The sequence below is a fragment of the Molothrus aeneus genome, chromosome 28 (genome assembly GCF_037042795.1).
Source record: "Molothrus aeneus isolate 106 chromosome 28, BPBGC_Maene_1.0, whole genome shotgun sequence".
In the NCBI taxonomy this organism is placed as follows: Eukaryota; Metazoa; Chordata; class Aves; order Passeriformes; family Icteridae; genus Molothrus; species Molothrus aeneus.
In genome coordinates this window covers 4323816-4340452 of record NC_089673.1, presented here as the reverse complement: position 1 = coordinate 4340452, position 16637 = coordinate 4323816, and the positions used below count along the sequence as shown (strand labels likewise).

Genomic DNA, 16637 nt, shown 5'->3' with positions numbered 1-16637 from the left:
CCAATGCTGTCTTACTGTCCTTTTTAATGAGGTTTTCCTCCCAAGTCAGAGAAATGGCTGACTCTAATGCAAATTCCCCTAAAGCACCACCCACACAAGTATGAACTGCTACCTGGATTTGCTGCTTGCAAAGAACAGAGACTTGTCAGCCCCTGACTCTCTGATGAGAAAATGGTCTCAGCACACTTATGAATCCAGAACTAATGAACAAGTGAAAATTGGGTTTCATGTAGAGTGTCCCAAGCAACACCAGAGCAAGGGAACAAGATGCTGATGTTTGTACAACACACCCATCAGTGAGGTGCTTTATCAGGATCAGCTTTATCAGTTTGCCTTCGGATCAGGGATTCAACAATGGTTTGTATTAAAGAAAGACCCAAAAATTAAATTTCCGAGTAGAGAATTTGTGCTGGGGAAAGGAGGCGTCAGTGCAGAGAGCACTGAGAGCTCAGTACCTCGTTGTTCATGTAGTGGAGGTCCAGGGGCTGCCCAAAGGCTGTTTTCACTTTCTGCTGCACGTCTTCGTAGCGCACGGGACGGACAAACGGAATGATCCTGGGAGGAAAGAGAGCCAGTGCCTCACTGCAGAGATACACTTGGTAATGCAATCAAATCACACGGCTGAACCATTAAAACCACATCTGAACGGTCTCCTCTCATCCACAAGCAAGCAGGGAACCTTTCAAATTTAAATTTATATGTGTTATTTCAATAAGGAATTATTGATCTCTGGCCCGTTTCCATACAGTTTGTCAAAATGCAATATTCAGCTGGAGATTTCAAATAGAATCCCTTTGTCCCCGGGCAGAAAAGAATCCTTTTTTGAATAAATGTCTTTCACATAGCAGGATACAAATGCCCTGTGCACCTTGGCTTAAAAAATACCACCTGCTCTGGCACAGATGAGATACTGCCACAAAGAGCTGGATTGTGAGCACCAATTAACAAACTTGTCACGAGGCAGAAAAAACAGGATACAACAAGGTCTCCCCCGAGCCTACTCTTCTCCAGGCTAAACAATCCAAGATCCTCTTCACACACGAACTATTAAAATATCTGGTTATACTTTCTGACCTCAGTTGGAAGATTGGTGTTCTTTCCCATGCAATTCCTGCTAGTTAACTTTGAGAAAAAAAATCTTTTGCAATGAAAAATCTTTCAGGTTTTTTATATTTCTTTTGCTACAGCAGCACACTACAAATGATCAAGGGACTGTTTGGACTTCCAAGTTACTGAGTGGACCATGGAAACTCAAGACCTGTTCTTGACCAACTCAGTGAGACCCTGAATTATCTCACAGGAGTTTGTGGCGAAAGGGAGGGAGAGGGGCTTTGTGTAGGGGCCACAGAGAGCAGCTGGGGCTGCCCCTGGATCCCTGGCAGTGCCCAAGGCCAGGCTGGAGGGGCTTTGGAGTGACCTGGGACAGTGGCAGGTGGCCCTGCCCATGGCAGGGGTGGCACTGGGTCTTTGAGGTCCCTTCCATCCCAAACCATCGTGGGATTCTCTGGCTCTGGGATGAACCTGTGCTTTGGAGAGAAGGTTTGGTTTCCCAGTCATCCATCCACACAGCCTCCTCAGCCCTGGGTGTCCTTTCAAGAGATGCAGCTTTTGTTTTAAATACCCCTTGTGTTCCTCAGCCCTTCCCATGAAGGGTTATCTTGCTACCAGACCTACAACATTCAGCTGTTTGGAAAGAATTGTCCTTGTTAAAAAGCTGCCCACAATAACATTTTCTACATATTCCTAGGAAACCCATACATGAAATCACAGTAGTCTGGCACCACACAAATGCCATGTGGCTCTCAGTCCCTTATAAAGGCTCCCATTCTACACTCAATGCTTTCAAAAGCAGAGCTGTTCTCAGGTGCCACAAATTTTATTAGTTTAAAAACTCTGTGCACTCCTCTAACACAAAATCCTGGACTGCAGGGTTTAAGGAGCCCATTCCTGCCTGACCACCTTAAATATTTGTGGTTAGATCTGGCAGCTCCTGTGAAACCAAGCACACACACTGACATTCTGGTGCAAGCTCCCTGTCTGGAACTGCACACTGTGCTGGGAGCAGGGAATTCAGGCGAGCACAACTGCATAATTAGACTGACACACAATCAACCTTTTCATTTTAGGGAAAAAAAAAACCACCAAAAACAACAGGAGAAAACCCTTCTGCCCCCTGGAATGCACCCAGCAGACAGGCAGGATGATAAGCCTGTGGTGACAGGAGAGCTGCCCTGTCCTGACACAGTGTGACAAGGAACGGTGACATGTCCCACTGCGGCTCTGTTGTTGTCCCCACAAAGCCCCTGACACAGAAGAGTGCTGAGCAGACCTGGCTGACAAAGGAGGGAGCAAATCCCAGTGATGATCACCTGTAAAATTTCTCCCACAGCACAAGAAGTCACTGACAGAATTATTCACATAGGATTTCAGTGAAAGAAACAGTTCAAGTTTTGAGGAAGAGTAGAAATTATTCTCCACAGCCTGCTTTGCCAACAAAGAACACTTCTGCTTTCCTAACAGAAATCCCAAAATCTGACAAAGGAGGAGCTTCAACAACCTGGCCAATAACCTCTGTCAGAACAGGCTGTGAGGATCACTACACACAACTTCTCCTCCTGTGCCATTCACATTAAATTTGCATTTTATCATGAAATTGTGAACTACTTCATGATGGAAGTACTGCCTGGCCTGGGAGAAACCATCTCACAAGATGGCTGTGAAGATGGCACATACATTCATGCTTACAACCCAATCAATATCTTCTGAAATACAGACACTATAGCCCAGCATGAAGATCATGTTTTCCCTCAGTGAGAGCAGAGCCAGAGACCACAGACAAGCCTGGAGCCCTCCTGAGTGTTCACACAGCCACGAGTCATTAAAATGTTTCAAGAGTTCCTCTTGAATTGATGGCAAATAAGAGGCTTTTTGGGACCTACTTTGAAATATTTCAGCAATTTTATCCATTGTAAACAATGCTGTAAAAACTGAAACTGCTATTTCAGTTATTTCTGGGTTTTTTTTTTTCCTTGTAAAAGAATGTCTCTCAAAACCAAATATCAGAGGAAATAACAAAGAAGTTTTTACACCAATGAAAAAAAAAATCTTCCCTTGCTGTATCTATTGCTCAATCACAGCAGGGCAGTGATAGTGACAGGGCATCAGGAAGTGAGAAATTAGAAAAGAATGATGCTGATTTGATCAGCTTCATTTGGTTTCAGTTAAATGAAACAAAATAGGAACATATCTGAAATAAGACTTTCAGGCTGAATTTTTTTCAGGCTGGACAGCTTTTAAAAATGCTGCAGTTCTCTTACAAATAAATGTTATGGAAATAAATCAGTGTTTTATGACACACTGATCTCTAAAAATAACCAAGTTGTGTGTGAGCTGTTTGCTATTGCCTTCACTGTGTGATTTCCATTCAGGAAAAAGGAAAGCAAAGCCAACCAAATATTGAAGCTAAATTACTGATGACTAAATTACCCTCCCAAGCAAAGAATCAAAGCAGTGAAGGCCAACTTACCGTCTCTCCCCATTATGTTCAAACTTTATCCTGACATCATTCTGCAGGAGAAAGAACAAAAGGTGAGCTCACAATCAAACTCTGGCACACACAACAGCACACAAATGCACCACATTACGATTTTAGTATTTTAACTTTCTCCATGGAAGCTGAAGCAGACTGTGGAAACAAGTGGCTGATACGTGAACACAGCACGTGAGGAATGGAGAAACTGCTGAAGGAGAAAGAGAAGGAAAGGGGTAAAAACTGAGCTGCAATTTTGGTAAACTGACACTTAAACAGAGGACATTGAAATAAACTTAAAAAAAAATTAATCTATCTTTAACACTGCATGGAAAAAATTTGTAATTCAGTCCTAATTGCTTATTAACCTGAAGGCAATTTTCTTTAAGCATGCTCAAAGCATGCATGGCAGGAAACAGAGAGGGAATGTGCTACATTTTTTATTCCTAGTCCTGTTTTTGAATTTTTATTCCAATTTATTATCCTTTATTCTTAAGACATGGACTAAATCTCTGCTTTTGCAAAAATGCAGCCCCTGAAACTCAGAGGTACAAACAGGTTGATTCTGTATCACCTTTTAAAGTTCTAAGGTTTCAGCAAAGGGGTCATCACCAGCACCTGACAGTTAAAAGCACTGAGTGTGCAACCTGTGCAGCCACTGTAAACTCAGAAGATGCTGGGTGGCATGCAAGAGTCAACAAGCTGAACTTTCAACTCTGGACATTGGAAGTTCAAATCCCAATTTAGGTCAGAAAGATAAAAATAAAAGGGAAAAAATCTACCCTGATAAGGCTCCATCATTTCGGCCGCACGATTTATGTGATTGGAATAGATTAAGCCATCTGTGAAAGCCTCAGACAATAGGCAATCATACATCTAGGAACTTCAAAAAAAAACGTGGCCAGGAAATGCTCTTTAGCTGGAGGAAGTTTCTGGCAGGCCCAGTGGTCAAGAATGCAGTTCAAAAGGACCCATGGAGTCCCTGGGAGCACACGGAATTCCTGCAGTGCTGCTGGACCAGGGGAAAATGAACTTCCCAACCCCAGCCACGAGCAGCCGCAGGTGGGGCACTCACATGTCGCTTTAAAGAGGGGTTTTTTAGATGTGGGAATAGAAAGAACTTAGTCTAGAATTACTCCAAAATGAAAAAAAAATAAAAATAGAGAATTCATCTGAATTGATCAGTAAAGGAACAATGCAGCAAACAGCACGGGAATTACATGAAGTCACTGCACACAACTTGAAGACATATTCCTAATTTATAATTGCTAATATGGAAATGAAGTCAGTTTTCTTACCGGAATTTTTTTTTCTTCCGCTGCAGAGGCACACTGGTTCATTATTGCAGGGCTGCCCAAGAGGGGGGGACTGCTGGCATTGTGTTTTTTCTTTAAAAAAGAATAAAATCATTTTAAAAATGGAAATATGACTGTGAAATCAGAAAGCCACCTGCTAAGGTTTTTAGCTGGGCAGACCAAACCCCATAAAAAATACATATGGGGAGAATGCAGTATACACACATGTATAATGTAATATATATTAAATATTTTATTAAACTACATAGATGTATAGCATATATAATATATACAGTTTGATATTAATATCAAATATTGATATTAATAATAACATCACTAATATAATATTGATATTGTTAATATATTAATATATACAGATATTATATTCATTAATCTTATATAAAATATAAAAAATAGAAAAGCTACCATATTTGCCACAGCCTGAGCAGGATCAAGGAGCTACTTCCCATCTGATGCTTTGGCTGTTGGAAGCACAGGACAGAGCCAAGGATCTGAGCCAGTCAGATGCTCTGTCCACCTGCTGTGTCCCTTCTGTCCCCAGGTCACCAGCTCAGGCACGCACACACCGTTTTACCTGTCTGCTGGAGTGAGCAGCGTCCTTATTCTTCATGGTGTCATACCCAGGGAGGCGGTGGCGCCTGCCCATCTGGAGTGCCACCAGGTCCTTCATGATGGACTTCAAGGCCTCTTGTTCATCTGTGATGCACACAGAAGAATTGCAGGAGTGAGTTGTCTGGGTGAGCACCAACCATGACATTTCTGCAGCTCTGACACTTCTACACCGGTTTTCTGCTGGCTCATAGAACAGCAATCCTTTTTAGGATCTTTGCAAATACACTGGGATTTAATTTAGTCATAAAAAAGCCCCAACTTAACTGAATGTGACATAATAAACTGACAGATAAATGTTAAGTCATCATGTCGAATATCACAGAAGGATCTGGCCAGAGTACAGATGAGAATGAATATCCCCAGCCCCTAATTCTGTTCAAAAGTCTTCACAACCAGCAGTAAAACCTGGACAGATTTGCTAGACCATCACAGGTCATTTAGGAAGGGCAAGCTGACGTGCTTCTGCCAAGGAAAACCTGGGAAAAGTCTGTTCCTTCCCATTTGATGTCCTGTTAACTCTGAATTCTTGCCTGCTAGTGGAACAAACCACGGCCAGTAGAAAGAGAAATGAAAATCTGGACAAGGATTCATCCTGGAGTATCTGTGAACACAAGCCCATTTGCACTGATTGCCCCAACACGTTCCTCTCTTCCCTCAGAACAAGCTGATGGAATAAAATTCAAACCATTTTATGGGATTTCAAGATCTGCTGAGCAGGTTCAAGCTGTCCAGCACTAGGAACACTGTCTGCTGGCAAAGTGCAATGCAGCAGGTTCACTTCAAAGCTTCTTGCCTTGCAGCAATATAAAAACACACATGGATTTTTTTTCTTGCATGTTCCACTGACTAAGAATTACTTTCTGAAGATTCCTGATGTAACCAATTTAAAATATTCTTTCCCACTGCCTGTTTGTTTTGAGAAGTGGTACTCAGCAGAACCTTGTGCTTAGAGAAAAAAAACAAAGATGTACAAAGAGAGCAATGCACAGTGGCTGTGATGGATGGTAGATGGAGCTGTGGAAATGAATTCTTTCCTTGAGCAAGGATAAGGACTTGAAATTCCTCGATACTGCAGAAGGTAAAGGAAGCTGCCAAGTGCAGCTCTGTCCAAAGTGGGGCTGCACTGGGCACTGGCTGCCCTGTGCCCCAGCGGACAGAGCAGCACCTCAGGCTGTCACTGCTCCTGGCACAGCCCTGCCCTCTGCACTGCCTGCCTGCTGTCTCACATAGCAGGACCCAAAAAGGTTTTAGGGATCAGGTGTTGTTTCCTTGGCAAATAATACACTCAGTTAAATCCTTCCTGATGTTAAGGCATCACTTGGGCATGGAATTTGAAGCAACGATTTGGTCAGCTCTGGACATGCCAAGGAGAATCTGGCTTTTCTAAAAGAGTTTGAGAGGACCTGAAAACCCTAAATTTGAATGAAAAACTTTTTTTTTTTTTGATAATTGGGATTTTTGGAAGTGATGTGAGCCAGATGAGGTTATCACAGTTCCTCCTTTCTTCCCTCACTCTGCCACTTTGAGAAGTTTCAACTGAAATGAGCATTTCTGAAGCTGATTTGTAAATAACTGAAATTTAATTTTAAGAATCCACCATGGCTACACACTCGCCCCTGATTCATGGCACTGGTTTGATAGGTAATCACTTGCATTTGGAAGAGCTGTCCTGGAGCAGCTGCTGAACATCAAAGGATGGACTGGCTCACACTGGCACTTCTCTGGAAAAGGGACTCACTGGGACAATTTGTTTCTGCAATTTCGTGTCGTGCATTTGCTCACGAGTCTCTCCAAAGCAGTCAGCTTATGTTTTATGCAAAGACTGGCTTCATAATTAATCAATGCCTGGATAATAAACTAGATTTTCGCAATGCTGAAAGATGACAGATGTGGGACACATACAGCTTGTAAAGCACGCAGGGAGCAGATCCTGCTGAAAGTTAAAAGCAGAATGAGAAAAATACACTTCTTTGTAAGGAGGGAACAGCTGAAGTCCCAGTCAGAACAGAAGTCACACTAGGATTATCTCTGCTAAACCGAACAGTTTCTGCCCAGCTCTGTTTTAGCTTTCACAGGATCCCAGAATGGTTTGGGTTGGAGGGACCTCAGAGCCCACCCAGTGTCACCCCTGCCAAGGCAGGGACACCTCCCACTGTCCCAGGCTGCTCCAAGCCCTGTCCAGCCTGGCCTTGGGCACTGCCAGGGATCCAGGGGCCTCCTCACCCTCCCAGGGAGGAATTTCTTCCCAACATCCCATCCATCCCTGCCCTCTGGCAGTGCGAAGCCATTCCCTGTGTCCTGTCCACTTGTAAAGTCTCTCTCCATCTTTCTTGCAGGCTCTCTTCAGGCACTGGAAGGTCAGTCCTAACCTGGTCCTGAGAGCACCCAACATCTGAGATACATCCACTGTGACTCCACAATGTTACACCAGAAACATCAAGCCTAGACCAGGTTATGAAATAAAAGGAAAAGAAATCTCCCAATGCATCTGCAGAAGGTGTTAATTACAGAAAAAAAAAATCTTAAAAAAGGAATGCAGAGCAGAGAACATAAAAAAATCCAAATCAAAACCCAGCAAATCTCTGCTGTCCAAGACAAGCCAAATGAGACAATAACCACATTGTGGCAGTGGAGAAGGGAGAGCACTCCTTGACATTCCAACTGCATGTAAAAGAAGCAAGTGGTGTAAGTAACACAACCTAAGCAAGAGGCTGCTTTTTGAGAAGCACATCAGCCAAAGGAAATAAGTGCTGGGATCTATCTCAGCACTAAGTAACCCCTTGTGGGATGAAAATGTGAAGAAACAGCTGTGAATGAAGCTAAAGTTCCAGGTAGGCAATGGCACAACTTTTTCCTTTTTTTTTTTTTTTAAGTTTCCAACTTTACAGTTGAACATTTAACCTTTTGCCTTTACTGGAGTGTCTCCAATTTACTGGTACTCTTTCATTTTGATGGTGCTAAGAACAGCCTTGGAGTCACCTGGCAGACAAAGGCTGAAACTGTGCACAACAAAATGCCACAACCTATGGCCTGGAACATCCCTGAGGTTCCTACCACCCAAAACACTCAGGGAAGAGCTGGGACACAAGTTTTCCACTACAGTGCAGTCTGGGTTTGGCCAGATACCAGGAGGATGAAGAGCTTGTCTTGGCAGAGTTCCTCTGGGCAAGCAGCAAACGAGCTAAGAAAGCAGTTTATAACTGAGGGCTGATGACAAGAAATCAAGTCCATCAAAGAATAGGTCTGAGAGTAAGAATTCTCCTCTAAACATCACTGGAAAACAAAGATCAGTGGCTGAAGGGTTGGCTACAGGTGTTCTACCCCAGGTCCCAGGCTGTGTGGAGTCAGCAGTCACTCACTTGTGGCACAGAGGACACATCCAGCCAACTGTGTGTGCTCTCTATTACAGACTGCAGCTATGAAGTGAATTTATTTATTACTGAGGCAACTTGTGAATTGACAGCACAAACTCTGAAGGGCAGCATCTGGCAAACACTGGAGCTCAACGCTCTCAGGCACAGGGTGGGATTGCTGGGGTGTCCTGAGCTGGACTCCACCATCCCTGTGGGTCCCTCCCAGCTCAGGATATTCTACAAACCCCAGTCAGTGCCCTGCAAGCTCTGTATCTCACTCACTGCAGCCATTCTAACACCAAAATATTATTTATCTTCATAAAATGGGAACAGTTAATGTTCTGACAAAGAGGATGGAAGAACTTCAGCTGAGTTTGAATCTTATTGTACATTTTTTAGTGGTCTTACACTGAGCTATTGGTTCCCTACTACTAAACCATACATCCTGTAATTCACCCCTGTGTTGATGAGGTAGGACATGACAGAGTATTTATCTCTTAAAAGGATAAAATAAAGTCAAATACTGAGCTTGCACAGGAAAAAGTGTATCTGGTGAGGACAGCACTGTGATGGATTTAATGCTGAGAAGCCTGAATACTTCTTTAGCTCCATCCCAACAGAGGATTTCCATAGACAGACTTGGAGAAGCACGTGGAGCAGCTTTACATTAACTGCACAATGCAGAAGCTGCTACAAATGAAAATGAAGCAATTTTTGGAGCACTGAGGGACCCTGTTTTGCCTGGTCTCCAGTAGGTCTGGGAAACACAGTTCTGCTTTGTGCGGGAAAGATGTTGTCCAGGAAATGCTTTTCATGTTTTAAAAACTACACTCAAGGATTTTTATAACTTCGATAAAAGCAAACTGCTGCTCACAGAGAAAGCTGTTCCTCTCCACAAAGCATTTACTTCAACCAATCCCTGGTTTGTTACACAGGTCTGAACAAGTCGGAAATGGAAACAGTTTGGAAAAAGAACAAAAAAAAAAATCACAACGTTAGAACAGCAGAAGTATCTGCATGTCTGTGGACACCCCTAGTCCAGGATCATGTTTTAGGTGGTGTCATAGTGGGACACATGATCCCATATTGTGTAAAAGAGAAAGAAGTGAACACATCTGTGTGTTATCTACCCGCACAACAGCAAAGCTGGTTTGGGTGAGTGGCTGGCAGATCTGAGGGCAATGAGGAAATTTTACACAAATTGTGTCTATGTTAGAGGTCTCAAAAAAGCAGAAAGAGTTGAAAGGAGTTTCGAGTCCTTTGCTGCGGGTGGTTTTGGTGGTACCAAAATGCTGCTGCGTGCAAGCTTTAGGAAATCACAAACGACCTGGTTTGTAGAGTGAGAGGAAAGATCAAAGAGCTCTAGAAGGCACATCACTGCAGGATACATTCAGGGTCCCTGTTCCCATTCACAAGTTAAGGACAGGGCTGGGATTTGGGATTGGGGCCGGTCCTGACCCGCAGGCTCAGCCCCGCTCCCTCCGCGCTGTCACCGGGTGCGTGTGAGCCAAGGGAAGGAAGTGACACAGGCAGGAAAAGCCAGCGCAGGGGAAGCTGCAGGCAGCAGGGCCTGCTCCCCAAAGCCAGCCCCGCTCCCCTGCGCGCCTCGGGCTGCAGGGCCCCGTTCTCCAGCCTGCCAAGGAGGGCAATGACCCTCAGGGACTGCCCTGGATCCGCTCAGGTGAGCGCCGAGTTCTGCAAGCCCCGACACCAGCACTGCACGCATCCTTCAGGTGGGTTAAACACCCGGCCAAAGGAAGTCAGAGCGCCGTGTACAGCCCCGCACCCGTTATTGATCTGATTGTTTGGTCACAGTTGCTGAGTGAATTTAGGTTTTTCCCATTGCAAAGGGAAAAACCTGCTTGCAGCTGTGCCATGATGCACACAATGCTATGGTGGAGTGCTCCATGAAATTGTATTTTTTCATTCTGTGCTCACACGTTTACAAACACAGGTCCAATTGCCATTGGAAAACACTTTCATGGAAATCCAAGCTCCGACTTCTAAACCATTTTAAGTTTATGAAGCACCCTGCTGCTCTAAACAGAGCGGATTACACTATTCCTCTTTGTAGCAGAGAAATCTAGCGATGGTTTTGCATGAATTTGTTGTATTTACCAATTTAAAACAGAGTAAAGAGATATTGAAGTAGTTGTAGAATAACATTTGCAATGCGTTTTGAATTTAAAGTATAAAAGTTAATTATGTACACAGACTAAATGAAGGAGAGTCTTAGAAAACCAAATTTGGTTGTGGGGAAGAAACATTTAAGTTGTAGCCCATGAAGCCATGAAACACCAGACTTAGAAAAGCAGGAATTTCCTTGCCAATATGCAAGTATGAGTAAGTTCTGGTTTAGAGCAATTAAAAGTTTAATTCTAGCACCTCTCTCTAAGCTGAAAACAGAATTAGGAAGCACAAGACCCCCTCCATAAGCAGTTCTTTATACAGGACATACAGTCCAAATCCAAATTATTTTGAATTAATCTATCCAATTCAGTCATGGCAGCTCTTCATAATAAAGTTTTCCTCTTGAAAAAGAGTCCTTCCAACTCCTTTACTTGTTTTTACATGTTGCTGTCTGCGCTGAGAATGGCAAATGAGAACTCGGAGGGAGCTCCATAAAAGAAAATCTATTTTGATGGACGCCCAAGCTGCACTTAATAATAGAAATTTCCCTGATAAAGCTTGAGCACAGCAATTCCCGTCTCAAGCAGAGCCAACTTCTGGAGGCTGGAGGAGCCCCCGGAGCTCAGCCCGGCCCGCTGCTCCCGCCGGCTGCGTCTGGCCAAGCTCGGTACCGGCCGGGGGCACCGCACGTTTCGGTAAACACCGATTTTCACCATTTTAACCAAATCCTTGAAAATCCACCGTTCCCCGCGGCGCTGCCGCTGCCGGGCCCGCCCGCGCCGGCCCCGGCGGGTCCGAGCGCCCCGGAGCGGGGCCCGGCCGAGCTCCCGCCGCCCCTTCCCGCCCGCAGCGGCCCCGGCCCGTGACGCGGCCCCGGCTCCCGGGGCTTCTCCGCCGCTCCTCACCCATGTCTGCGGGCGGCGGCCCCGCTCACGGCGGGCGCTGCGGGACGGCGCTGTCACCGCCGCGGCTCCATGGCGGCCGGGCCGAGGGGGAGGGCTCAGAGCCGCCGCCGCCGCCGCCACATTCCCAGGCCCCGCGCCGCCGCCTCCTCCCGGCGGCCGCGCTCCGGGAGCGGCGGGCGGGGGCGGGAGGGCGCAGGCGCTGCCGGTGCGTCCCGGTGCCCGCGGTCCGTGCGGGCCGGCCCCGCCGCCGCCCGCAAAACAAACCGCTCGGCGGCCGCCGCGCACCCGCCGCCTCCTGCCAATCACAGCGGCACCCGCCGCCGCCCGCCAATCGGCGCCGCCGGGGCGCCCACCCGACGGCGCTGCTGGCCAATGGGCGCTCGAGGAGCCGCGCCGCCCGCCCCGCCTCCCCGCGGAGCCGGCTGTCAATCACGGGGGCCCATTGCGCCGCGGCGAAGCCACGCCCCCGTCAATCGGAGGCGGGGCATGTCAGACCACGCCCCCCCTGATGCTGTCAATCAGAGTGACGGACAGCGGGGCCGGATCCAGAAAAGATAATAGAAAAGGAAAAATCGAATTTTGTCCGTCTGCCCGTGCTGTACCTGCAGTAAAGCACCTCTGGGAATCCAGCCACAGGGTTAATGAGAAGAAATGCTCCCTTCAAATGAACTAATGAATTATAATTAAAAAATCCTGCTCTATTGGGTCTGATGCAACTGCTGGGTAACTCCGTTCACACACCACCGTGTGCTTCTGTCATCATCCAGTCCAACCCAGAAATTCCACTCTGAATCAGGAATGCTTTGGGTTGGAAGGGACCTTAAAGACCATCTCATTCTCCCCCGTGTTTAAATCAGATTATACCTTTTAAAACAAACCCCAGCCTGCTCTTTCCCAGTGTGTGTCCATTGCACCTGCAGGATGGTATTTCCATGCTGTCCTTTCCACCAAAGGAACAGGAGAAGGGGTTTGTTGTTTTGAAAAGGAGCCCAGCCCTGACTCCGTGTGTTGGCCAGGGCTGCCCTGCTGCTGGGAACCCCACCTGGAGCAGATGTTCCAGCTGCTGCTTCTCAACCTGCCAAGTGTCTGGAAGTGGCTTTGCTCCCAAACAGCAATGTCAAAGGGGTTAGGGAACCTGGATAAGGCACACGGACAAGAAAACTAGACTGGAAAGGGAAATTGCTCAAAAGTGTGAACAAGAGCAGGAATCTGAACCTACCCATCAGGAGGGATTTGGGACTTAGTCAAAACATGACAACATTATCTGCAACATAATTTATTTTTATTTTTTTTTTTAACTGTCAAGGTAATAAAAAGCTCTTGGAGTGTCATACCAGGTAGACACAGAAATAGGAAAAGGAATCCACAGACCCAGCCACTTTCCCTTCTTAATACAAGTCTTGTATTTGTGGTATCATGTGGGTAGTTTTTTGTCCCTGATCCAATTTGAACTCCTCTCTCATTTGACAGCACCATTATTGATCTTGGAACCACTTTTTGACATGCTTTTTCACAGCTTCATGATGGCTTATCACTACCCTTTACCAACCACTACATCTCAGTTTCCTGTCCTCACTAATTTCCAATAAAATACTCCACAGATTTCTCCTTGTCCATAAATTCACATCCTTGCACTCTCTGCTGCTACATTTAATCTCATCTCTATTTCTCACACTTCACTCATCCAATCTCCAAGACACTCCAGTTCCCTCATATTATTGAAGCCTCCCACTTTTGTTCATCACCAAATTTGATTTTAATGCTCACTCTTTGTGCCAGGATCATTATAAAAAAGCTTTTATAAGAGAGGGAAGATCCCACCCCATGCCCTGGGAGGCAGAAATTCAGTATCAGTTCCCCACTGCACCAGCCCTGATTTCAAACCACTCCATCATCACCTCACCGTTTGCTATCTTTGCCTATCTTGTCCTGCTAAACGAGGATGATTCCATGTCCCTTTGTGCAGAAACTTGCTTTACTGAGTCCAACAGATATTAGACCAGCGAGTGGCAGCTTGTGACAGGAGGCAGCAGCTCCTGGCAGATGGCAGGGACACCCACCCTGGTGGAACTCACTCGGGTTCCCATCTCCCACTGCCCAGGGTGTCTGGATTTCACTGAAGCTTCCCCGCACCTTCTACCAAATTGAAAATAGAATGATTTGTCCTTAACAGCTCATCACTTCACCCACCTGTCAAACCTAATGTGTAAACCAACAGATTTGTCTCTTGGTTTGTGGTTTCCCCATTTTACAGACATTCTAGCATCACTATCTACATGCAAATGCCATCAGGACTTTTTTTGGACCACTACAGACCCTCACACCTTTATTTCCCCCTCCCCGACAAGCTGGTAAATCATTCCTGAACTGCAATCCAACTTTCTACCAAAATAAGCGTCCCTTTTTTGTGTAATTTGAGAAAAAGGGAATAATTCCTTTCTGACTTTTACTGTGTACTTAATGCTATGCTGGAATCACAGAACCCCAGAAGGGTTTGGGTTGGAAGGGCCCTTAAAGACCCCCCCAGTTTCACCCCTGCCATGGCAGGGCCACCTCCCACTGTCCCAGGCTGCTCCAAGCCCTGCCCAGCCTGGCCTTGGGCACTGCCAGGGATCCAGGGGCAGCCCCAGCTGCTCTGGGCACCTGTGCCAGGGCCTGCCCACCCTCCCAGGGAGGACATAGCCCATCAAATCCTTCTCTCTATCAGTCTGAACCCAGTTCTCCTTGTCCTGCCATTACAGTTCCTGCTGAGGATCAGGTTATTTGTTTTACACCAGCTGATACTCCGTGGTTTTCCACCCAGATTGTCCACATCCTTCCAAAGCTGCAGCTTTCCAGCAGAGAAGCTTCACTCCTGTAAACAGCACCTGCAGAACAGACTTAATTCTTGAATTTATTCATTTAATGTAAAATCATCAGTAAAGATATTCACAGACACTCTCCAGGAGCTGCTCTGTTTCCAGTCAGCCCATTTCTTTGAAATGAACTTTATAAGGCCCAATTCTTTAATGCTGTCACGCAGCATCAACTAAGAAAAGGAAGTGTAATCCCTATTTTAGGGACTTAAGGGCATTGCGCAGAGAGACAGTGACTTGTTAGAAGTTACACAGGAAGTCTGGAGTAGACCTTTGGGATTTAGCTCTTGGCACCTTTTCCTAGTGTCTTAATTACCATGCCATCATCTTGTTTTCTATTGTGGTAGGATTTCCATTTTCTGAAGCATACCTGACTGAAAGAGCCCCTTTTCCTTGCTATCAGATGTACTATTTCTTCTTTCCTTCCTGCTTCCCTTCTTGTTTAGGTAGACACATCCTTCCTGGGGAGCAGAGCAGGCTCCAGGCTGAGCCTTGTCCCATGCCAAAACTTCCTTATTCTACATCTTGGACTCCAGAGCCACAGAAGGGAGTGAGGAGGAGAAACCCTGTAAACAGAACCGGAGAATCCTTCAATGCTTTGGGTTGGAAGGACCTTAAATCCCATCTTTGCCAGCCCTGCCATGGCAGGGATGCCTCTCACTGTCCCAGGGTGCTCCAAGCTCCATCAAGCCTGGCCTGACACTGCCAGGGATGGGGCATCCTCTCTTCAAAGGATGCATGAAAGGGTTCTGCGCTGTCTTCAGCAGATGTAAGAATAATCTCATGAATCCCAGGCAGTTCTGTCTCTCCTAAAAACTCCTTGTTGTTCTCTCAGCCTTGAAAGCAAAGCGAATGGAACACTGTCATCATTTCCCAACTCTAGGACAGCATGGCAGGATAAATATGGGCCCAAATGCATCTCTCCCCCAGCAGAGACATGAATCATGTGAAACTCCTGTAAAACACACCTGCAAGAGCCTTTCCCAGCCGGGAGGAGCAGGTGGGCACCTGGACCTGTCCTGTGGCCCAGGGCTGGGCCTGGCTGCCAGCAGCATTCCAGCAGAGGGGGCTCTGAAGCTGCTGAAAAACCAGAAGCTGCTCTGCCTTTGGAATGGCAAAATTAGAGAAGGAAGGGGAGGAAGAAGATTAAAAATATTATATGAGCTGACAGTCTGGACTGTTTCTAAAACAGTACGAATGAAAAAGCTCAGAATTAAATGTGTCTTCCAGTCACAGGCCCCAGAATAATCTCAGTGGCCACTTTTTCTCTGCAGCTATTGCTGTGCATTGTGTTACCACAGAGGGTTTCTTTCAAGTATTTTCGAGCCCTTGCCTGATTGCTGATTAATTATGTGCTTTTCACTTACAGCTGGTATCAGAACCATGGTCACAGAGCAAGACAGCTGTGCCAGATGTTGGCTGGTCCATAATATTTACAAAAGGCAGAACCCCTCTCATCTTTTTTTCTACCTCCATTCCTCCTGTTTTGCCACGCTGACAGGCAACCTGCTTCACCCATTATCCACCAGTCCACCACTTTTTGCACTGCTCCAATTTGCACAAGCTGCCTCCTTCCACCATAGTGGCAGCTGAGAAAGTTTCTCTGGAGCATCCCAAAGCACGAATCCACAGACCAAAATAATCTGTGAGGATGCAGATGCATTTCTAGGGTGAAAGACAAACAATTCTTAGAAAGAAAGTATTTTTTTCTGAGCAGGAGGGAGTTACTAACACAAAGTCCATATATAGCTTAAAAATCACTGCAGCATCTTTGCAGGCAAAGATGTGGTCATGAAGCTTAATAAGCTTTTATTTCAAAGTACACAAAGAATTAGAAAGAAATCCAAGCATTTAATTGAACTAGATTGAATCTAAATACTTAGGGAAGTCATCAGTCCTGCTTGCCAAGGCCCAAGGTACAAATTTCCAAGCTCTGC

At 45.9% G+C, this 16637-nt stretch overlaps 1 protein-coding gene across 1 annotated transcript in view; it reads right to left on the bottom strand.

The window, feature by feature from the left end:
* Positions 1-11911, bottom strand: part of MAP3K3 (mitogen-activated protein kinase kinase kinase 3) — a 31513-nt gene extending 19602 nt beyond the window's left edge. Inside the window, exons 1-5 of the mRNA XM_066566894.1 lie at positions 11846-11911; positions 5420-5541; positions 4828-4917; positions 3527-3567; positions 456-555 (exon numbers count right to left, since the gene is read on the bottom strand). Of these exons, the coding sequence (XP_066422991.1) occupies positions 456-555; positions 3527-3567; positions 4828-4917; positions 5420-5541; positions 11846-11849 (357 nt within the window). The 5' untranslated portion in view covers positions 11850-11911. The remainder of the gene's footprint in view (positions 1-455; positions 556-3526; positions 3568-4827; positions 4918-5419; positions 5542-11845) is intronic.
* Positions 11912-16637: the final 4726 nt, after the last annotated feature.